The sequence below is a fragment of the Pipistrellus hanaki genome (genome assembly GCF_964339955.1).
Source record: "Pipistrellus hanaki genome assembly, chromosome: 15".
In the NCBI taxonomy this organism is placed as follows: Eukaryota; Metazoa; Chordata; class Mammalia; order Chiroptera; family Vespertilionidae; genus Pipistrellus; species Pipistrellus hanaki.
In genome coordinates this window covers 47,520,815-47,543,475 of record NC_140517.1, presented here as the reverse complement: position 1 = coordinate 47,543,475, position 22,661 = coordinate 47,520,815, and the positions used below count along the sequence as shown (strand labels likewise).

At 51.3% G+C, this 22,661-nt stretch overlaps 1 protein-coding gene across 1 annotated transcript; it reads left to right on the top strand.

Moving 5' to 3' along the window:
* Positions 1-18,905, top strand: LOC311633375 (sialic acid-binding Ig-like lectin 6). The gene is made up of 13 exons (XM_084905991.1): positions 1-108; positions 187-357; positions 3,416-3,573; positions 5,588-5,680; positions 5,768-6,133; positions 6,291-6,572; positions 6,704-6,751; positions 7,285-7,530; positions 7,636-7,923; positions 9,463-9,747; positions 12,612-12,711; positions 13,064-13,154; positions 15,293-18,905. The coding sequence occupies exons 4-13, from the start codon at positions 5,635-5,637 to the stop codon at positions 15,470-15,472; spliced, it is 1,932 nt and encodes a 643-aa protein (XP_084762117.1). The 5' UTR covers positions 1-108; positions 187-357; positions 3,416-3,573; positions 5,588-5,634; the 3' UTR covers positions 15,473-18,905.
* The last annotated feature ends 3,756 nt before the right edge of the window (positions 18,906-22,661 follow it).

Here is a 22,661-nt window from a genome sequence, read left to right as displayed (position 1 = left end):
AGATGTCTGCCAGGAAGGGCTAATCAGATGGTGTTAAGGAGTTCTGAATAGGCCCTCCGGTCTCAGCGATGTCACGCCTGCTACTACCACTATCCTTGTGATGGGAAGGTGAGTGGGCTGGGGCAGAGGAGGGTGGGGAGTGTCTGAAGCTAAATGCCCCAGAGATAAATGTGGGGCTCTCCACAGTGTCCCTGGAGGATCATGCAGGGTCTGAGCTGCAGACGCCAGGGCCCATCACCATGCAGGAGGGCTTGCATGTCCTGGTGATCTTCAGATGGAATCACTCGGACCCACTTTCCATCTTCTGTTTCCTGGAAGGGGCCAACGTACACTAGGATTCTCAAACAAACCAACCAGGTCAGAAGCTGCAAAAGAGGACCCTGGGCTGATTCCATAACCTCAGGGACCACCAGACCAATAACTGCTCCCTGAACATCAGAGATGCCAGGAGGGAAGCTGGCAGGGTGAACTTATTTTGGTTGGAGAGGGTGATAATACTGGCTGGCACCCAGGGAGGCCAAGGGAGGTCTCAATCGGATACTGGGGTACAGGTACTTGTCACAGCCCAAGAAAGGGTGTGAGAGCATGACAGAAGGATTTAATGAAGCACAGTAAATTTATTATAGTGATAGTATGCTTTGCACTCGATGAGAGAGGGCGACCTCTGAAATGGAACACATCAAAAGGGTCTGGGTGGAAGGTTTTTATTAAATGTGGGCAAGGGGGGGGGTGGATAGGGTTGTACCTGGTTTCTGATACTGGTGGGGTGACTGTCGAAGACAGCTTGTCCTTGTCCCTTCTTTCAGATAGCAATTTCCTTCCTTCCTTCCTTCCTTCCTTCCTTCCTTCCTTCCTTCCTTCCTTCCTTCCTTCCTTCCTTCCTTTTCTTCTTCTTCTTCTTCTTCTTCTTCTTCTTCTTCTTCTTCTTCTTCTTCTTCTTCTTCTTCTTCTCTCTCTCTCTCTCTCTCTCTCTCTCTCTCTCTCTCTCTCTCTCTCTCTCTCTCTCTTCTTTCTTTCTTTCTTAATCTTCTCAATGAAGGGACATGGGGAACAGGTCAGTGAAGGTCTCAGATTTGATGTTCTGGCCAAAACAGAAAAGGGTAGGGGTAGAGCTTGAGGCCTATGTTCCCTGTTCTAAATTTCCTGCCTCAAGCAGAGCTGTTGTGAAGTTTGCTTTCAATTATAGGATAGCTTTTCTTTCTTTCTTTTTGAATGTGACAGGTAGGACAGGGCCTCTGCTTATAGTGTAGGTGCAGGAGTCAAAGTAAGGGTAGTTTTGCCCAGAAACCAAGGCTCAGAGGGGAGGTATTTTGGGGGCTGGTGCAGAGGACACTTCCAGAGTCACACCTTGGAGTCCACTCTCTGTGTCCTGAGTTTCTTCCTCTGTCCATCCCAGACCTGACCCAGACACCTGACATTCGAGTCGCAGCACTTCTGGAGTCTGGCCAATCCGGGACCCTGATCTGCTCCGTCTCAGCAGCCTGTAATTGGAGGAAGCTCCATACCTTCTTCTGGATATGGGACATGTTTATCTCCTTGGGTCCTGGGACAGCTCACTTGTCAGCGGTCATCATCACCAGATAGGCACGAGCAGGGTGGGAAAGATGGGCCAGGTGCAGAGGCTCACCAGGGCAGACAGCCCCAGGTGCCTAGCAATGGGAAAAACTACAAGCCCTCACATGACCACTCCCTTGAGTGTTAACCTTATAGATGACATCTAGGCTTCGTTTGTGTTTCTACTTCAGGCCCAGAAAGGCCGAAAAACCAGACAGAGCAACGCCATGGCTTCCCTCAGGCCCAGCTGCATTGAAATCTTCCCCTGATTCCTCCAGAGAAAAGCCCTCAGGATGGGGGTGGGGGGAGTCCCCAGCACACTCTCTCTACCAGCACACCCATGCCTTCCTCCTGCCCCCTTTTTCCCCCCGGGGTTCTCACTCTCTCCTGAGCACAAGGTTTATTTTCCTCACCTTTCCCTTTTCTGAAGCTCTTAGGGCTATTCTTTTGCCTCTGTAACTTGTTTCCTGAGCCCACTTCTTCTACCTCTATGTCTCTCTAGATACATTCCATCTTATCATTTGAGCCTTGGCTCTGAATTCTTCTCTTAGCCAGAACCCTTGACCTGAGTTTGCTGAACCGAGGTCTACTACCTGGTGCTGTTTTTGCTGCCAACAGTCCCATAGCCCTTGGCACCATGACACCAATGTCACCTACCAATTGACCTTACTGGTCAGAAATACCCCCATGCAGCTCATTGTCTCCTTGTGAGTTTGGGCCACAACGTCTGGATTATTGTGAGTAATAAGAAAAAGAGTCAGGGCCTGAGGTAAATGGAACTGAGGACTGGATTGCGACAGGATCAGGGGGCCAAGAGGACGCTAAAACAGAAACTAACTTCAAAACTGAAGGAAACATATTGTCTTCAAATCTGAATTCAGATGCTCCACAGAACCTAACCATCAGTGTCTTCTGTGGAAATAACACAGGCAGGAGAGACCTTCTCCTCTGCAATGCTGCGATGGAGGGACGAGGTGTCCACGCACCTTAGGATAGAGTCAACATCTCAGAGCTTGAGTGGTAGGAGGGCTGAGGTCAGAAATGCACAGTATAGAGATTAGAAAGCTCCCTAGATCCTGTCCCCAGTTATCAGACTCTACTCTCACCACCATAACAAAGACCTTCTTCTTGTCAAATCTTATGGAGACCTTGCCTCCTCACTTCTATGGACCACTTGGAGAGATCTTTTGTTTTGGCAGCTGACTTCTTCTTAAACTTCTCAGCTGCCTCCCCAAGAGCCAAATTCAAAGATCAGACATTGCTTTTGAAGACCCCTCTTGGTCCTATCTCTTCACCCAGTCTCACCTCTTTAGTTTACAGTACTTTAACTTTATTTATCCTCCCCTCCCATGAAAGTTATTTGCGTGGTCTCATATAGTCTAAGGTGTCAAAGAGCATGTAGTAGAATGTACCTCTGCTCCTCACCCCAGTTGCAGGCTCAGTCCCCAGTGTGGGGTATGCAGGAGACAGCCATCAATGATTCTCTCTCATCATTGGTGATTCTATCTCTCTCTCCCCTTCCCCTCTGAAATCAATAAAGAAATATTTTTTTTAAAAAAAAGTTTTCACCCGCTGAAACCCATTTGGCTCCGTGGATGGAGCATCGATCTGTGACATGAAGGGTCCCGGATTCAATTCGGGTCAAGGGCATATACATTGGTTGCAGACACATCCCCAGTCGGGGGTGGGCAGGAGGCAGCTGGTTGATGGTTCTCTTTCATCATTGTTTCTGGATCTCTATCCCTCTCCTTCCTCTCTGTAAAAAAAATCAGTGTGTGTGTGTGTGTGTGTATATATATATATATATATATATATATATATATATATATATATATATATATATATTTTATTTTTTTTTAAGTGTTCACCCCATGCTTCCTGGGGCATCTGGGGTGCTCCAGCCCTGTGAAGGGTTCTGCACAGAGAGGATTTGGTCCCAGAAGAGTCTTGGAATACAAATCTTCTGTCCCCACAAGAAAGGCTCAGAAATTGACCCTCAAATTCCACTTTTGTCTTGAGGGAAGTGGGTGTTGATTTTCAGGAGGAGAGAGGCAGGGTTTCAGGGTACAAGATGCGGGAAGGGTCCGCCCTGCTGTGGCTCAGGGTGAGAAGAGCTCAGCTTTCGCTTCCCCTGCAATGGCCCAAGGGAGAGAGGGGTATTTCTGTTGAAGGGAGGAGTTTGGGGCAGAAACCATACATTTCCACCCAGAAAGAGTCTCGAGACACCCAGCAGTTGCCCCCACCTCCAGGCTGAGAGTCAGATGGTGTCAAGGGAATCTGGACTATTTCTTTGCAGCCTAGAGATGCCGATGCTGCAGTGGCCACAGCTGTGAGGGCTACTGAGGGCTGAGCAAGAGGTTTCTGGGCGGGGCTGCAGTCAGAGACTGGTCCCTGAAGGGTATTGCAGGAACAGTGTGTGACCTGCCTTCAGTGACACAGCTAAGGAGAGCCTGCCTCTGCCTCCTGTCCCGTTCTTTGTTCCAACCAATGGGTTTCCTGGGCTAAGGGTAGTTCCCTTCACAACCACCTTCACACCCTGGAGATGGCCCACAGACACCATCATCCCCCCTCCCCCCTCCTGCTCTGGCCACAGGCCTTATCAAAATCTGGATGAGAGAACCTGGGGCCAATTCCACCACCTGGGACACCGAAGGGCCCACAGTTGTTCTCTGAGCATCAGGTTTTCCAAGTTGTGGGGAAGTGGGAATACTTCAGGATAGAAAGAGATTACGTGAACCATGACACCCCATATATGACACTGTCTCTGAAGGTGACACGTGGCTAACGGTCCCCAGGAAAGAGCCCCGTGGGCCAACTCTGCGGTCATCCTACAACTTTCTTTCCAGCCCAGCTCTGCCCATTCACTGTGCTCTTGGAGATGGTATCCCCAACCTCCCTGTTACTTTTGTCAGGGCTCTAGAAGTCACTCTAGGTGCCTCGCTCCCACACCCGTCACACCTCCCCTCAAATTTCACTTCCTCAAAGTGTCTTTCACCTCAAATCTTCCCTCCCAGAACATGCAGATTTGGTTCTCACCTTCTTGAGCAACCACAATCATCTTGATCTCTGGCCTCTTGACCTCCTGCCTCTCCCTTCCTCCTCTTCCCCTGCCCTGGCCTCAGAGAGACCATGTTGATACCTATATGACCCTGCTCCTTTCTTGCTTAAGAATATCCCATAGTTGGCCCTGACCAGTTTGGTTCAGTGGATAGAGGGTCGACTTGAGGACTGAAGGTCCCTGATTCAATTCTGGTCAAGGGCAGGTACCTTGGTTGTGGGCACATCCCCAGTAGCGAGTGTGCAGGAAGCAGCTCATCGATGTTTTTCTCTCATTGATGTTTCTAGCTCCTTATTCCTCTGTGTGTGTGTGTGTGTGTGTGTGTGTGTGTGTGTGTATATATATATATATATATATATATATATATATATATATACTTACTTTTTTTTTTTTTAAAGAAAAAGAATCTTCCAGTTTTCCCATTGCCTTCAAATAAAGCTCTAGCCCATCAGCTGGTCTGTCTTACCTCACTGCTTGAAGTAGTTGAAGGTCAGGACTGGTTAACATCAGTTTTCATTAGTTTGCAAAGGCATGAGTGAAGGAAACGGGTGGTGGTAGGTTGTGTTTTGTGTTGCCTCCTCTAGACCCTTTTCTGCTACTGGTGCCCATATTGGCTATCCCGAGACCCATCCCTAGCAGGCCACCTCCATGAGAGTCCCAAGGCCATGATTATCGGGGAGCGGGCTAGGTGGGACCAGCTTCTCCAGTGCAGGCAATAGCCCATGGACCCAGGACATGGGGGGCTCTGGTCCGCCCTTGCTCTCTTACTTGGACAAGCCTCTCGCTTCCCCTGAGCCTCGGGGTTCATTTGCCACAGGCAGAAATGGGGCTGGATGATCGCAAAGAGTCAATCATAGCGGACTCTCTGAATCTGAGGTTCCTTCCTCTGGTCTCATGACCTTTGGTTCTCACCACAGGCTTCCTGTCTAAGCTTTCTCTGCTCTCCCTTATCTGAATCTTTCCACTCTCTCGCAGAAGGACCCGAACTGAGGAGACAGACCGTGTCAGGGCATGAGGAAGAGATGTTGCTGAGGCTGCTGCTGCTGCTGCTGCCCATGCTGTGGGGAGGTAAGTGGGCCGAGAGGAGAGGACATCTCACTTGAGGGGAGGGGGGGAGGCCCTGGAGCTCCAGGCTGAGTTTCTCTCTCTCCCTAGGAGCACTGGCTAAGGGCTCAAGCTACTGGCTGGAACTAAAGGAGTCTGTGACTGTGCAGGAGAGTCTGTGTGTCTTAGTGCAGTGCAAGTTTTCCTACTCCTGGAGTGGATCCTATCTGTATTTGTTCAAGAAAGAAAGAAATAAAAAAGACACTCTTTTAGTGGCCACAACTGATCCAAAAGAGGAAGAGGAGGTACAGGAGAGGTTCCAGGGCCGGTTCTTGCTCCTCAGGGACCCCGAGTTCAAGAACTGCTCCCTGATCATCAGAGATGCCAACACGAGGGACAATGGGATCTACTACTTTTATTTAAAATATTCATTTGGACAAAAATATGAAGATGCATTTTTCACTCTGAGAGTTACAGGTATGGTAGGGGCCCAAAGAAAGACCCCCTCCCCGGGCATCAGGTACCAGAAATGGAAAAATGAAGGCCCCTGAGGTTGGGGTGGGGACAACCATGACAAAATCCTGGGGCATGCTGACATGCCGAGGGGTCCTAACCATCTCTCTCTTCACTCCAGCCCTGACTAACAAACCTGAGATCCTCATCCCAGGGGCCCTGGAGTCCGGCCGCCCCAAGAAACTGAACTGTAATGTGGGCTGGACCTGTAAGGAGGGCACACCCCCCATCTTCTCCTGGACATCAGCTGCCCACAGCTCCCTGGATCTCAGGTCTCATCCTCTGTCCTCCATGCTCACCCTCACCCCACGGCCCCAGGACCACGGCACCAACCTCACCTGTCAGGTGCACTTTCCTGCCACTGGTGTGAATGTGGAGAGAACCATCCAGCTCAATGTGGCCTGTGAGTGCTGGGCCAGGACCCCCGGGTCTCTAAGGGGTTGTGGCCAGGGAAGAGCTGGGCCAGGGCTTGAAATTGGGGTCCATGTTTCCTGGTTCCATGGATGTTGAGGCTGCCATGTCCTTCTGTCCCAGATGCTCCACATAACATGGCCATCAGCATCTTTCAAGGAAACGGCACAGGTAGGAAGGGGCCTCTGTCCTCGGGGCGGGGATGGGCACAGGGTCTAGATGGGCTCAGAGCTCCAATGGGCGGGGGACTCTGTGGATGTATAAGGTATAGAATGTGTAGAAGGCTAGCTACTGAGGACAGAAAGAAGGTTCCTTCCCACACCTCAACTCTCTCATCTTTGGCTCACCTGCAGCTATCTGTGGCTACTATAAGTAAGAAGGAAGCTCGCATCTCTCTTGCTTCACCCTCCTCTCTGAAGTTTTGCCTCCTCCTGCTTCTGTTGCCTCCTCTTTGGCCCATGACTGCTTTTGTTTTTCATATTCCCAGCCCGCTGCCCTCCATCTCCAGGCAGCCTGGGTGACTTTGGGCCCCTTCAGGAGGTCTGAGGCCAGGACTGTGCTGGTCCTCTCCTCAGAGCTAGTGTGGCATAGCAAGGAGGAGAGACCCTTGCCTTGTCCATCCCATCTCTCTCTCTCTCTCTCTCTCTCTCTCTCTCTCTCTCTCTCTCTCTCTCTCTTTTCCCCTCCCTCTCTCTTTCTCTCAGCCCTCAAGATTCTGCAAACCACATCCCTTCCCATCCCGGAGGGTCAGACCCTGAGGCTGCTCTGTGTGGCTGACAGCAACCCCCCTGCCGAGCTGAGCTGGTTCTGGGGCCTGAATGCCACCCCCATCTCCACCTCCGGGATCCTGGAGCTGCCTCGCGTGCGGCCTGCACAGGAAGGAGAGTTCACCTGCCAAGCTCAGCACCGGCTGGGCTTCCAAATTCTCTCTCTCAACCTCTCTGTGGTCTGTGAGTAGAGAATGGACTGACACAGGGGTGTGGGCATGAGGAGGGTGCACCTGGGTGCCTGGATATGTTAGAGGCACTGCTGACCCCTCTCCTCGCTCCCCACAGACCCTCCACAGCTGCTGGGACCCTCCTGCTCCTGGGAGGACCAGGGTCTGCACTGCAGCTGCTCTGCCAGGGCCCAGCCGGCCCCCTCCCTGCGCTGGCGGCTGGGGGCGGGGCTGCTGGAGGGGAACCATGGCAACGGTTCCCACGCTGTCACCTCCCGCTCAGCCAGGCCCTGGACCAACAGCTCCCTGAGCCTCTGCTGCGAGGGGCTCAGGAAGGGACTCAGACTCAGCTGCGAGGCCCGGAATGAGCACGGGGTCCAGAGCGCCTCAGTCCTGCTGCTGCCAGGTCAGCGCCTGCTGGGGGCAGAGGAGAGGGGTGTCGGTCAGAGAGAAGGGGGAGTTGGGGAAGGGGGGCTGCGTGGGGACAGGGGTGATGCTAGGACAGGGCCCACCGTCTCCTGCCCAGGCAGAAGCTACAGCGGGTTCTGCACAGAGGTGGGACCAGGAGAGACGGAGTCCTGGGAGTGGGAGGTGTCACGCTGGGAGGGAAAAGCCCTCAGACCCTGGGGTCCTGGAGCTGCCCGCCATGCAAGTGGAACAGGAAGCTGAATTCCTCTGTGGAGCTCAGAGCCTGCTGGGCTCCTGCCCTGCCTTGCCCAGCCTCTCTGTGCACCGTGAATGGGGGGTGGGGGGGGGGGGGCCTGGGCTACCCAGGGGGCAGTGCACCCCGGTCCTGGTGTTGGCAGCACTGAGAATGGCAACAGGTGTTAGACGGGTGGGGTCCGACCGAACCTCGGCTCAGCAACCTCCGCTCTTGAGCTCTGGCTAAGAAAGAATTCAGAGCCAAGACTCAAGGTACAAATGGAAGTTTCCTTAGAAAGCCAGAGAGGTAGAAGAAGTGATCCGTAGAAGTAAGGGGCTTAGAAAGCAAGTCGCAGAGGCAAAGGCAGGAGCCCTTGGCACTTAGGATAGAGAGGAATAAAGGTAATGTGTGTGTGTGTGTGTGTGTGTGTGTGTGTGTGTGAAGCAGTGGGGGAGGGGGGATGCCCAGTGTGCCCCCCAGCACACTGGGTCCCCATCTGTCTTGAGGGTGTTTATCTGGGGGTCTGGCATTGGGGGAGGACCCCAACAGAATGTTCATCAGCTCTCCAGGGGGTGTCCTTTCAGGGTGACGGTGTCCACTGATGGGTGAGTCCATCTGGGCAGGGAGTCATGGTCACGGCAGCTGGTCCCGAGGTCAGCCGTGGTGTCCCTTCCTCTGGCTTTGCTGCTGTCCTGGGCCTGCAGCCGAAACACAACCGCGGCCCTGTTGAGTTTGACGGGCTTCGGAACCCCGTTGTCCTGAAGGCTTACTGCTTGAGGGCTATTCTCTGTAGACCCCACGACCAGCAACAGGCCCCGGGGGAGGATGGGTCATGGAAGGGCCCGAACTGCATGACCGGTGACACGCTAAAGGAGGGAAGTGTTAGGTCGCCGAAGGAGGAACGCACAAGGCCAGGATGGTGAGGGATCACGAATGTATTCCATCCCCATCCGTACCTCGGGCGGCTGAGCCTGGACGGCTCCAGCCCCTGCAGACCCGGAGGGGAGATCATGGAATGTGGTCACAGCAAGGGAAATGTGGTCTCCACAAAGGAAATGTCCGTGGTGAGATGGCCCGCAAAGCCAGTTCCCCGGGGGAGAAGGGGTATCGATTCCATTACTCGATCAGACCTCACAGAAAGGCCACCCTGGGGTGAGGTCCTTGGCCTCCCAGTGTTGCTCTCTGCCTTGCATCCGGGGTTTTCCTGGCCCATCGTCCTTGTTCTGCTCATGTCTGTCTAACTGCCAACCAGCCGGCAGGGCAGAGCCACCTGCTGACCCCTCTTCTCTTCGCTCCCCACAGACCCCCCGCAGCTGCTGGGACCCTCCTGCTCCTGGGAGGGCCAGGCTCTGCACTGCAGCTGCTTCTCCAGGGCCCAGCCAGCCCCCTCCCTGCGCTGGCGGCTGGGGGCGGGACTGATGGAGGGGAACCACAGAAATGCCACCCATGCAGTCACCTCCCGCTCAGCCGGGCCCTGGACCAACAGCTCCCTGAGCCTCCGTGAGGGCCTCAGCCCTGACCTCAGACTCAGCTGCGAGGCCCGGAATGTCCTAGGTGCCCAGAGTGCCTCGGTCCTGCGGCTGCCAGGTAAGGGGGCCTTTTGAAGTCAGAAGCTTAGGGAAAAAGGAGTGGGTCCGAGAGAAGGTGGAGCTGGGGAGGCGGGCTGCGTGAGGACAGGGATGATTGCTAGGACCAGGCCCTCCATCTCCTGCCTGCACAGAACCGACAGTGGGTTCTGGCAGGAGGTGGGGAGAGGAGAGACAGAGTCCTGGGAGTGTGGGTGGTGTCACCCTGAGCTGGTGCTGGAGGAACAAGCCCTGAGCCCCTGCAGCCCTCAGCTACCAGGGCTCCTGGACCTGCCTGAGAGGCGAGTGGAGCATGAAGGCAAAGTCACTTGCCGAGCTCATAACCTGCTGGGCTCCCTCCCTGTCTTGTTAAGCCTCTCTGTGCACTGTGAGTTGGGGGTGGGGGTGGGGTTGGAGAGGATGAGGGGCTCCTGGGGGCAGGTCACCTGGGTCCTGGAAGGGCAGAGGCACTGTTGACCCTTCTCCTCACTCCCCACAGACCCCCAGACCCTGCGCAGCTGCTGTGACCCTTCTGGTCCTGGGAGGACCAGGGTCTGCACTGCAGCTGATCCTCCTGGGCCCAGCCAGGACCCTCCCTGCGCTGGTGGCTGGGGGACCATGGCAATGCCTCCTACAGGGTCACCTCCAGCTCTGCAGAGGCCCTGGGCCAACAGCTCCCTGAGCCTCATGGTGGAGGGAGGGGCTCCATGCTGGTCTCAGACTGGGTTGCCACTTCCTTCACTGTCCATGAGGCCCAGAGAGCCAGTGTCCTGCTGCTGCCTGGGGCCTGTGGAGGGGGTGATGATGCCTTGGGGAGGAGGAGCCAGAACATTTTGTAGGTTCCCAACTGCCATCACCAAATACCTCCACCAGGGAGGCTTTGTCAGGGAGACCTGTGGTCTCACAGTTCTGGAGGCGGGAAGTCCGAGGTCAAGGTGTCAGCAGGGTTGAGTCCTTCTGAGGCTGGGGGTGTGTTGCAGGTCTCCCCTAACTTCTGGGGGGGAGGGGTGTTCTGGAAATCTTCGGCGTTCCTCAGCTTGTACAAGCATCATTCCAGTCTCTGCCTTCATGTTCTCCTGGCGTTCTCCCTGTGGGTGTCTCTGTGCAAATTCCCCCATTTGATGAGAACACCGGTCCTATTGGATTTAGGGTCTACTGTAGTGACCTAAATTGCAACGGTCACTTCTGCAAAGACCCTATCTCCAAATCAGGTCACATTCTTTTTTTTTTTTTTTAAATAAATCTTTATTGTTCAGATTATTACAAATGTGCTCCTCTCCCCCTTCCCCCCCAATTGCTCCCCTCCACCAGGTTCCCACCCCACCTTCTGTCCTTTCCCCATCCCCCATTGTCCTCATCCATAGGTGCACAGTTTTTGTTCAGTCTCTTCCCGAACCCCCACTCCCCTTTTACATTCTTGTTTTTATTTTCTTTTATTAAATACTAGAGGCCTGGCACACGAAATTTGTGCACGGGAGTGTGGGGGAGGTGTCCCTCAGCCCGGCCAGCACCCTCTCCAATCTGGGACCCCTCAGGGGATATCTGACTGCCAGAGTAGGCCTGATCCTAATCCAGCAGTTGGACATCCCTCTCACAATCTGGGACCGCTGGCTCCTAACCACTCACCAGCCTGCCTGCCTGATTGCCTGTAACCACTTCTGCTTGCCAGCCTGATAGCCCCCTAACTGCTCCCCTGCCAGCCTGATCGCCCACAACTGCCCTCCCCTGATGTGACCTGCCTCCACCACCGGGACCAGCCTCTTCCCTGCCAGGTGGTGGAGACGCTGGGACCAGCCTCCACTGAGCACGCTGCCATCTTGTGATGACATGAGGGCATGACACCACCTAGGCTATTATATAATATTTTATGATTTTTTTACAGAGACGAAGGGAGAGGGACAGAGAATTAGAAACATCGATGAGAGCTGAAACCGGTTTGGCTCAGTGGCTAGAGCATCAGCCTGCGGACTAAAAGGTCCCGGGTTCTATTCCGGTCAAGGGCATGTACCTTGGTTGCGGGCACATCCCCAGTAGGGGGTGTGCAAGAGGCAGCTGATCGATGATTCTCTCTCATCGCTGTTTCTAACTCTCTATCCCTCTCTCTTCCTCTCTGTAAAAAATCAATATATATATATATATATATATATATATATATATATATATATATATATATATATAAAAGAAACATCGATGAGAGAGAAACACCAATCAGCTGCCTCCTGCACGCCCCCTACTGGGGATGTGCCTGCAACTAAGGCACATGCCCTTGACCGGAATCGAACCTGGGACCCTTCCACTGAGCTCTATCCACTGAGCCAAACCGGTTAGGGCTCAGGTCACATTCTGAGACATGATGGGGGTGGTGCGGGATACGGTGGGCTAGGACTGCACCATACAAATTTTGGGGGGCGGCACACAATTCAAGCCGGAGAGGGGGAGCTTGGAAAAGAGGCATTTTAAGGCTTGGACGGGAGTGGCTGATGTGTAAGAGCCTCCGTCCTGAGGTCGGGGAAGGGGAGTGTGGAGGGGAAGGGTCTGGCCCAGGGTCACGAGGAGACAGAGTGCCGAGCGACTGAGTCCTCCTGGACAGATGAGAGTGGGTCCAGTTACAGGCCACACGGAGACAGAAATGGCCAGTGTGGAGGAGGCTACGAATTGGGGTTAGAATTTACCCAGATCTCTGGGGGGAGATAAGAGATCAACCGAAGAACTTGTATACATGCATATAAGTACAACCAATGGACACCAAACTCTGGGGAGGGAGGGTATGTATGGGCGGGGCAATGTTAAAATATGTACCCAGATAATAATTTAATTAAAAAAATAAAAAAGTTTTCCAATCCTAAAAAAAAAAAAGAATTTACCCAGATCTCCAATTCCCTACAGGTAAACCGGAATCCAGGGCTGGTCAAGTCCTGGGAGTGTTTGGGGGAGCTGGCATCATGGCCCTGGCCCTGCTTTCTCTCTGCCTCTGTCTCATCTTCAGGTGGGAGTGAGCTCCAGGGGCAGAGGGGGTAGGGGTGGGAGGGGGTCTGGGTGGGAAGGACTTAAGGTCTGGGGATCACAGAAAACCTGAGCTGGAGGACCCCGGGCTGGTGGGAAAGCCAGAGGCCAGAGGAGGGAGGCTGAGTGCTGGCATGAAACGACCTGCCACCTACTGGGCCAAGTAGATTGGGGTCTCTTCCCAACTACTCTACGTCTGGTAGTAGATTGGGTGAGGGGGGCGCCTGGAGACAGGACTGGCCCCCCCCATCACATGCTCTTCCTATAGACTAGGGTGGTCTGCCCATTGCATGCCCCAAAGAGCAAGGCTGAAAGGCCTGGGGTTGTTTTCTTAGAGTGAAGACCTGCAGGGACAGAGCAACCCAGCTAATGCAGAGCGTGGACAAGGATGTGAACCCAGGCTCCGGCTCCAGCTCCGGCTCTGGGGTGAGTGACAGGACGTAGCTCCCATCCAGCATTATCCCTTTAAAAAAAACAAAAAAACAAAAAAAAAAAACAGCCGGCACCAGTTTGGCTCAGTGGATAGAGCGTCAGCCTGTGGACTGAAAGGTCCCCGGTTCGATTCCGGTCAAGGGCATGTACCTTGGTTGTGGGCACATCCCCGGTAGGGGGTGTGCAAGAGGCAGCTGGTCGATGATTCTCTCTCATCGACGTTTCTAACTCTCTATTCCTCTCTCTTCCTCTGTGAAAAATCAATAAAATATATTTTTAAAAAATACATATATATATATACATACACACACACACACACACACATACATATATATAATTGATATTTTTACAGAGAGGAAGGGAGAAGGATAGAGAGTGAGAAACATCGATCAGCTGCCTCCTGCACACCCCCTAGTGCAGGGGTCCTCAAACTTTTTAAAGTGGGGGCCAGATCACGGTCCCTCAGAGAGCTGGAGGGCCGGACTATATGAACTACTAATTCCTACTGTAACACCTCGGCTGCGCTCACTGCCCAAAAAACCTGGCGGGCCGGATCAGACTCCTCTGCGGGCCGCATGTGGCCCGCGGGCCGTAGTTTGAAGACCCCTGCAGTGGGTATGTGCCTAAAACCAAGCTACATGCCCTTGACCAAAATTGAACCTGGGACCCTTGATTCTGCAGGCTGATGCTCTATCCACTGAGCCAAACTAGTTAGGACATATTATCCTTTTTGGATGCTGCCCGCCAGAGGGGCTTTTAGACATTTTAGTGTTAGATATCCAACACTTTCTGGAATTGCGCAAGTGGTTACCTAATTTAATTTATTTTTTAAAATAGATTTTTATTGATTTCAGAGAAGGAAGGAGAGTGAGGGAGAGATAGAAACATCAATGACCAGAGAGATTCTTTGATTGGCTGCCTCCTGCACGCCCCACACTGGGGATTGATCCTGCAACCTGGGCCTATGCCATGACTGGGAATCGAACCTTGATCTCCTGGTTCATAGGTCAATACTCAACCACTGAGCTGTGCCAGGTGGGCATTGATTAAACATTTGTTGTTGTTGTTGTTGTTAATCCTCCTCACTTGAGGATATTTTCCCACTGATTTTTAGGGAGAGTAGAAGAGAGAGAGAGAGACAGAGAAAAACATCGATGTGAGAGAAACACATCCATTGGTGGCCTCCTGCATGAGCCCTGACCAGGGCCCTGGGCTGGGGAGGAGCCTGCAACCAAGGTTGGTCCCTTGACCGAAATCAAACCGAGGACCCTATCCACTGAGCCAAACTGGCCAGGGCAATGACTATATATATATATATATATATATATATATATATATATATATATATATTATATAAAGCCAGTGACCTGAACACTGTAATGACCAGAATGACTGGTTGCTATGACACCCACCTGCCCAATCAGGAGGTGGGGCCAGCAAGCCAACCTCATGTAGCCCCTTCCCCCAGCTGGCCTGCCCCGGATAGCCCTCCCCCCCGCACCCCAATAGGGAGATGGGGCTGGCTTGCCAACCTCCCGTAGCTCCTCCTCCCACCTGGCCCCACCACAGATTGACCCTCAACCCTGATCAGGGGCAGGGTCAGCCAGCCAACTACCTGTGGCCCCTCCCCCCAGCTTGCCCCACCCCCAATGGACCCCCACCACCCCAATTGACCTGTGGCCCCTTCCTCCAACCAGCTCCGCCACCATCAGTCCCCCACACACACCAATCAGGGGTGAAGCTGTCCGCCCAACCTCCCACAGCCTGTCCCCTAGCTGCTGATCCCCAATAGGTCCCCCACCCCAATTGGGGGTGGGACCCACCAGCCAATTGCCCTTGGCCCCTCCCCCCAGTTTGCCTGGCCCTGATCTGGCCCTGATGTGGAAAGCAGGGGGAGGGGGCGCGCTTGGCTGGCCAACCTCCTGACAGGCCCAGCTCCAATCCACCCCAATTGGGGCCAAGCCACCTGGATCCCACCTAGCACAAATTCGTGCACTGGGCCTCTAGTTTTCAAATAAATTGACTGGTAAGTGATAAAAATCCCACCAGTCCCAATCTCAGCCTGGCCCCCGGCCACTCTCTTCCCGACCCTTCCGGGCAGTTTGGAACTGCTTCCTCTCCTCTCCTCTCAGGCACATCAGCGCCCGTTCCGGACGGCCAGCCCTTCGGCTCCCCCAGCCCCTGGGCGTGCCGGCCCCCTCGCCAACGGGGAACAGGACCTCCACTATGCTGTCGTCAGGTTTCACAACCAGAAGCCGCAGGGAACGGAAGATGCCAGCATCGTGTACTCGGAGATCAAGACTCGCAAGTGAAGGACTTGTACTTGCTCGGGGTTCCGAAGGCGTGTGGGATCCCTTAACACGACCCGAGAGGTTCAGGGCCCACTCAGGGTCCGGTTTCTGGAGAAGGCCGCACACTAAAATGAAAAGACTGGAAAAAGAGTTAATTTGGGAAAATGGGGGCCAGGCGGGAAGTCCACCTCTAGTGGGAAGACTAACCCCTGCTCTGGCCTTTTACTATCCCTTTTATTGAGATTCTGAACCAAAGGCATCTCTTAGGCGGGAAGTTCCAACAACAGAAAATCAACAAGAATTTACATTTACATATGATCAACAAATTAAAGTTTCCTCAACCACAGCTATCTCAACTAGACGATGAGTCAATAGCTCCGACCATTCAGAGCCATCAAGCCTGGCTAGCTCTTTTTACCTTTTATTACCAGTGACAACGTTAGGTTTGGGTTCCCGGCAAAGGCGGAAAACCTGAGATCCACGCGCGGGCAGGCCCGGTGGCTTGAGAGGCCTCTCCACTCGGCTTGGAGATGGCCGTCTTCTTCCTGTGTCCTCCCGTGTTCCCCCTCCGTGTCTCTGGGTCCTAACCTTATAAGGACGCCAGATACACTGGACTAAGGCCCACCCTCCTGACCTCCCTTGAACCAAGGTATCTCTTTACAGACTCTATATGAAGAAATGATGAGGTACTGGGTTTAGGACTTCAACTGGTTACGCTCATGATTTTTTTTTTTTTTCAGCCCATCATCTCAATGTCTGATTTTATTTTATTTTATTTTTTTAAATATATGTTATTGATTTTTTACAGAGAGGAAGGGAGAGGGATAGAGAGCTAGAAACATCGATGAGAGAGAATCATCGACGAGCTGCCTCTTGCACACCCCCTACTGGGGATGTGCCCGCAACCAAGGTACATGCCCTTGACCAGAATGGAACCTGGGACCTTTCAGTCCGCAGACTGAAGCCCTACCACTGAGCCAAACCGGTTTCGGCTCCATGTCTGATTGTTTTAAAGTTAACGACTTTCTTGGCAATGGTCTGAATCCCCTGGCATATCTGAAGGACCGGGGGGGACGTGTGTCCGAAAGAACTGAGCTCAAATCCATCTGTACCCCTTATCGAGTGAGTCAGTTTATTTCTCTGCCGTTCTGCAAAGCAGGGAGATCGTCCCTGTCTAACCAGGCTGTTGCGAAAGATCGATTAACACAGTACCTATGACACCGTTAACAAAAAGCACTAACACGCCCATGGCCGGTGGGCTCAGTGGTTAGAGCACCGGCCCATGCACTGAAGTGTGGTGGGTTCGATTCTCGGTCAAGGGCATGTGTCTGGGGTGCAGGTTTGATGCCCAGCCCCAGTTGGGGCTTGTGTGGGAAGCAACCAATTGGTGTGTCTCTCTCACACTGATATTTCTCTCTCTCTCACTTCTCTGTCTTCCCTCCCTCCCTCCCTCTCTAAAAGTCAGTGGGGAAAATATCCTCAGGTGAGGATTAACAAATAAGTAAGTAACTATGTAAGTAAGTAAGTAAATCCTTTATAATAAAATGGTAATATTCGAATTGACCCTACAGGCAAAACGAGTGGTTGCTATAATGCACACTGACCATTAGGGGGCAGACGCTCAATGTAGGAGCTGCCCCCTGGTGGTCAGCACGCTATTGCAGGGGAGTGGTGCTCAGCCAGAAGCTGGCTCATGGCTGGCCAGAGCAGCGGTGGTGGCGGGAGACTCTCCTGCCTCTGCAGCAATGCTAAGGATGCCTGTTAGTAGGACATCCCCTGAGGGCTCCCAGGCTGCCAGAGGGATGTCTGACTGCCAGCTTAGGCCTGATCCCCTGGGGAGTGGGCCCAAGCTGTCAGTGGCACATCCCCTGAGGAGTCCCGGGCTGCGAGAGGGCGCAGGCTGGGCTGAGGGACCCCCACCCCGTGAATGCACAAATTTTCGTGCACCAGGCCTCCAGTAAATAAATAAAGCACTGACAAAGCTTTTGGTAACCTCTGAACACGTGTGTGTGTGTGTGTGTGTGTGTGTGTGTGTGTGTATGTCAGGACTTTTGTTACAATAAACTTTCTGCTAACAATTCTCCCCTCTGGCCTGGAGGGGCCAGTGTCAGAGGCCACCGCATCCGGTGTTAGTGTCACAACCTGCTCCAAAGTCTTGATGAGCGACCCAGGTAACGTTTATTGACTCCATCTTTCTGTTCAAGGCTCGGCACACCCTTGTCCGAGCTGATCTCACCAACCTCATTTCTAGACAACCGCCCATTCCTTTCCCATGCCAATCCCAACAGCTACCTCTTAGAGAACCAAGCCTTCACATCATCCGTGAAACTGAAGAAAATCGATGAACTCCAAGGAGTAGGGGAAATTCTTAAGAGTGGTCAGAAAAATGCCCTGGCCTGTGTTCTCACTGGTTAGAGCATCTGCCCAAGAACTGAAGGGTCTCGGGTTCGATTCTGGGTCGCCTCTAGCCCCTGAGAGACCCCAGACTGTGAGAGGGGGCAGGCTGGGCTGAGGCACACCCCCCTCTAGTGCATGAATTCTCATGCACCGGGACTGTCGTAAAGTATAATGATGTGTAGAGAGGTCAAACATGAAATATAATATTTAAATACTATACTATCATAACATAATTCATGAATGTGCAAATAGAATTTACACATTTGATAAAGCCTTTATGTTATTTGGGAGCAAATGAAATATTATGATAAGCTTTCGATTTTGATATTTTGTTGCTGTAGTCTCGAGGATATTTTTAGAGGAATTGACACCTCCGAATTAGGAGAAGCATAAAAGGTTCTGGAAACATTATTCCATCAAGCCAGAGGAGAAAAAGAAATGGAAGATTAAGAGAGGAGGAAAAAGGAGAAGAGCATATATGTAGTACAAATATAAGATTCTATAACTAGGCCCAAATACATTTTAAAAAACTGCATTAGCACTAATGGACTTGATGCTCTGGAAAAAACATAAATATAGTCAGACTGGGGGGAAATGTGCACATATGTTGTTTACAAGAGATCTATGTGAAACCTGGATTTTTCTTTGATTGACGTTTTCTGAGGAATACCGACCACCACATGTGTATTAGTGTCAGAAAATATATTCTTTACAATACAGGTACTAATGGAGACAAATGGAGCCACTTCATAATGATTACAGGTTCCATTTACCAGGAAGGTATACCACTTGACATGTACATGACATGACAACATACAGCAAAAAAAAATGACATTTAAAAAACAAAACAGCCGAAACTGGTTTGGCTCAGTGGTAGAGCGTTGGTCTGCGGACTGAAGGGTCCCGAGTTCGATTCCGGTTGGGGGCATGTACCTTGGTTTCGGGCACATCCCCGGTGGGGGGTGTGCAAGAGGCAGCTGGTCGATGTTTCTCTCTCATCGACGTTTCTAGCTCTCTGTCTCTCTCCCTTCCTCTCTGTAAAAATCAATAAAATATATTTTAAATAAATAAATAAATAAATAATAAAAAACAAAACAAAAAACTAATTTACATACTTAGAGGGAATTTTAACATATATTTTGCAATCACTGATGAAACACACAGGCAAGGAAATCACTAAGGATTTGTTATTATACTGTACTAGAGGCCTGATGCACAAAAATTCATGCAAGAGTAGGCTTCCTTTCCCCGGCTGCTAACACTGACTTCCCTCTGGCACCTAGGACCCGGGCTTCCCTTCTCCGGCCACCAGCAGGCACCGGGGCCCAGGCTGGCTTCCCTCGGGTCCGGCTTTGTCAGGAAGGATGTCCGGAATGACATCCAGAAGATGCTTGGTCTTATTACCCTTTTATTATTATAGATGTAAACAACATCAAGATGCGTATTAGCCAAAACCGGTTTGGCTCAATGGATAGAGCTTCTGCTTGGGGACTGAAGGGACCCGGGTTCGATTCCGGTCAAGGGCATGTACCTTGGTTGCGGGCATATCCTTAGTAGGGGGTGTGCAAGAAGCAGCTGATCAATGACTCTCTCATCGATGTTTCTAACTCTCTATCTCTCTCCCTTCCTCTCTGTACAAAATCAATAAAATATATATATTTTTAAAAGAGGCATATTACCCTTTTGTTATTATATATGTAAACAACATCATTAACGAACCTGATCTGCAGCCATAGATAGAAAACTTGTCCCAGTGATGAGAAGATATATATTCTATTTGAGCACACACAGTGAATATTCCAAAACATTTTATCATATACTGGGCCAGATGAAGTAAAGTTTCAACATATGTCAATGGACTGAAATACAGAATTTGTTCACTGATTCCAAGACTATTAAGCTATAAATAAATAACAAAAGCACATTATATTTATAATACATTATATAGTCATAAACATAACTACCCTTTCCCCCCGAAAATAAGACAGTGTCTTATATTAATTTTTTCTCCCAAAGTTGTGCTAGGTCTTATTTTCAGGGGATGTCTTATCTTTCCATGCGCTAGGTCTTATTTTCGGAGGATGTCTTATTTTCGAGGAAACGCTGTATGTATATGTATATTAGTGGAAATTTATAAAATTCCTTATAAATAAGTCAAGGATAAAATAATCATTAATGCAAATATAAAATTATTTGAAACTAAGTAATAATAAAAATACTAAGGCCCAAGCTGGTTTAGCTCAGTGGATGGAGTGTCCATCTGCGGACTGAAGGGTCCCGGGTTCATTTCCGGTCAGGGGCACATGCCAGGGTTGTGGGCTCGTTCCCTAGTGGGGGCTTGCAGGAAGCAGCTGATCAATGATTCTCTCTCATCATTGATGTTTCTATCTTTCTCTCCCTCTCTCTTCTTCTCTGAAATCAATAAAAATACATTTAAAATACCAAATATAAAAAGTTTAGTGGAAAACTTAAATAGTTATTAGAAGAAAGATGTCTATATCAGAAATGAGTTTGTTTTTAAAACCTTAGGAAGACAACAGTAAAATAAACCAAAAGGAAATTGAAGGAAGGAAATACCAAATTATAAGAGCACATAGAAAAAATACTCAATAGAAATGAACAACATCAGGAACTTTTAGTTCTTTGATTCGGACACTAAAGCTCAGTGAAATCCAGAAATATACACTGAGTGGCCAGATTATTATAATCTCTGAATGCATAACAATCTGGCCACTCAGTGTATGTCCTATATAATAAAAGGCTAATATGCAAATTGTCCCCTCGACCAGGAGTTCGACCAGCAGGCAGGCCAGCCAACCACCCATGTCCCTTACCCCTAGATTCCACTCATGCACAAATTCATGCGCCGGGCCTCTAATATAATACACACACACACACACACACACACACACCACACACACACACACACACACACACACACACACACACTGAGTGGCCAGATTATTATGATCTCTGAACGCATCATATATAGAAGTCAAGAGCAACCAGTATCCAGGAACATAAAGAAGACTTTACGTAGCAGCAACTAGGCAGAAAGTAGTGAAAATCCCTAAAACCCACAAATTCAACGTCTGTATAGTCAATGGGCAAATTCCCAGACAAATATATTATTCAAACCTTCAGCCATTGTCCAGTGAGTATTGGGTCTCATGGCCATCCCGCACCCCGGATAAATGCAAACACAGCGTACTGACGAAATTCGGCCACTAGGTGGCGGCACCTCAGCGCTCTTTCAGGTTGGTTCCCTATCCCTGGGTATCATCAGTCCACTTCTTGCTATGCCCACAGACTGTCAGAACTCTTTGCAAACCAAGATTAAAAAAAAGTTTCCTTCTGTTAGAGCGGGCATGAAGGGACACGGGGCCATACTTTTTCAGAGCGGAGCGAGGGCCTGATGAGGCAAACAGAACCAGCTCTCTGTACGTGTGATGGGTAAGGAATGGGATCAAGCACAGGTGGTCCATATGAATGGGTCCTGAGGCCTCCCAGGGAGGCATGGGAGCAGGACTCTGGGCTGGTAGGGGTAGAGGTAGAGGCTGCTATGAGGGGCACCCTTGGGGACCCCGCCTCCAGGACCTGGGTCTGTCTCTCTTTTCTTCAGCTCTGTCAAGGACACCTGGCATCCAAATTCCACGGGTTCCTTGACTCTGGGCACCGCAAGAATGTTACCTGTACGAAGCCATGGGCCAGTGAGAGAGGGACACCCCTTCCACTCTATTGGATTGGGGTCACCGTCACCTCCCTGGGTTCCAGGACGCTCAACTCCTCAGCGTTCACTCTCACACCAGGGCCCCAGGACCACGGCATCAACCTCACCGGGCCACTGGCCTTCCCTGGAGCCAAGGTGAGCACCGAGAGGACCATCCGGCTCAGCGTGTGTGGGTGCTCAGCCAGGGCCACGGGTCCCTGGGGCTCAGCGTCAGGGTGGGGCAGGGCCCTGGTGGAGGAGACGTGGGGTCTGTTCTTGGACGCGTGGCTGGAGGGAAGGTGAAGAGAACACCCAGACCCACCACCTCCTTGCTCAGGACCAGCCCATCCTAGTGCAGGGGGTCCATGACTGATTTCTCCTTCAGGTGGCCCACAGAACCTGACCCATTGAGTCTTCAGGAGAAATCGCACAGATGGAAAAGGCCCTGGAATTTCCCTACCCCTCCCCACACACACACACACTCCAGCCTGCTACAATATGGGCCCCAAAATGATCTCTACTTACCCCGAAAGTGACTCTGGCCCTTTCCTGCTCAGAACTCACCATGGCACCCTCATCCCTCAGTGCATCCCCATGTGAATGATCCTGCCATGATCAGACCTGTTGTGTCAAGCCACACATCAAAATCCACCTCAGAGCTAGCTCCCCCCGGTCTAGATTTAACCAGCTCTTCCTTAAATGTCCACCGCCCTGTTCCTGGATCCGCAGGTTGCCTGCCTCTCCTTCCCTCACCTCACGTCATGGACCTTCTGGCCATTCCTTGCCATGCTTGTCTCCGAGACACCATTTTCCATTCCTGTGTCTGTGGGTGACCAGATCGGAGGAGGGTCCCTCAGCCCTGCCCTCCTGGCTAGCTCGGCCTCCGTAGTCCCAGAGGACCTGTGCAACGCCACCTCCCTGAGAGTCTAGGTCCTGCAACCTTTAAGACATAAAGAGCCACTTGGACCCGTTTCGAAGGGAAAAAAAACCCTGGGAGCAGCAAAACCATGGCGACATTTAAAACAAATATAACACTGCATATATTGTTTCTTACCTTAACGCTATATACCGGATCATGCAGTTAGCTGTCAATCTGAAGAAAAA

Excerpts from the sequence above, each read along its gene's own strand:
- LOC311633375 (XM_084905991.1), top strand. The coding sequence starts at position 5,635 with ATGTTGCTGAGGCTGCTGCTGCTGCTGCTGCCCATGCTGTGGGGAG. Across the intron at positions 6,573-6,703 it reads CATCCAGCTCAATGTGGCCT|ATGCTCCACATAACATGGCC; the intron begins GTGAGTGCTGGG and ends CTTCTGTCCCAG. Across the intron at positions 12,712-13,063 it reads TGCCTCTGTCTCATCTTCAG|AGTGAAGACCTGCAGGGACA; the intron begins GTGGGAGTGAGC and ends TTGTTTTCTTAG.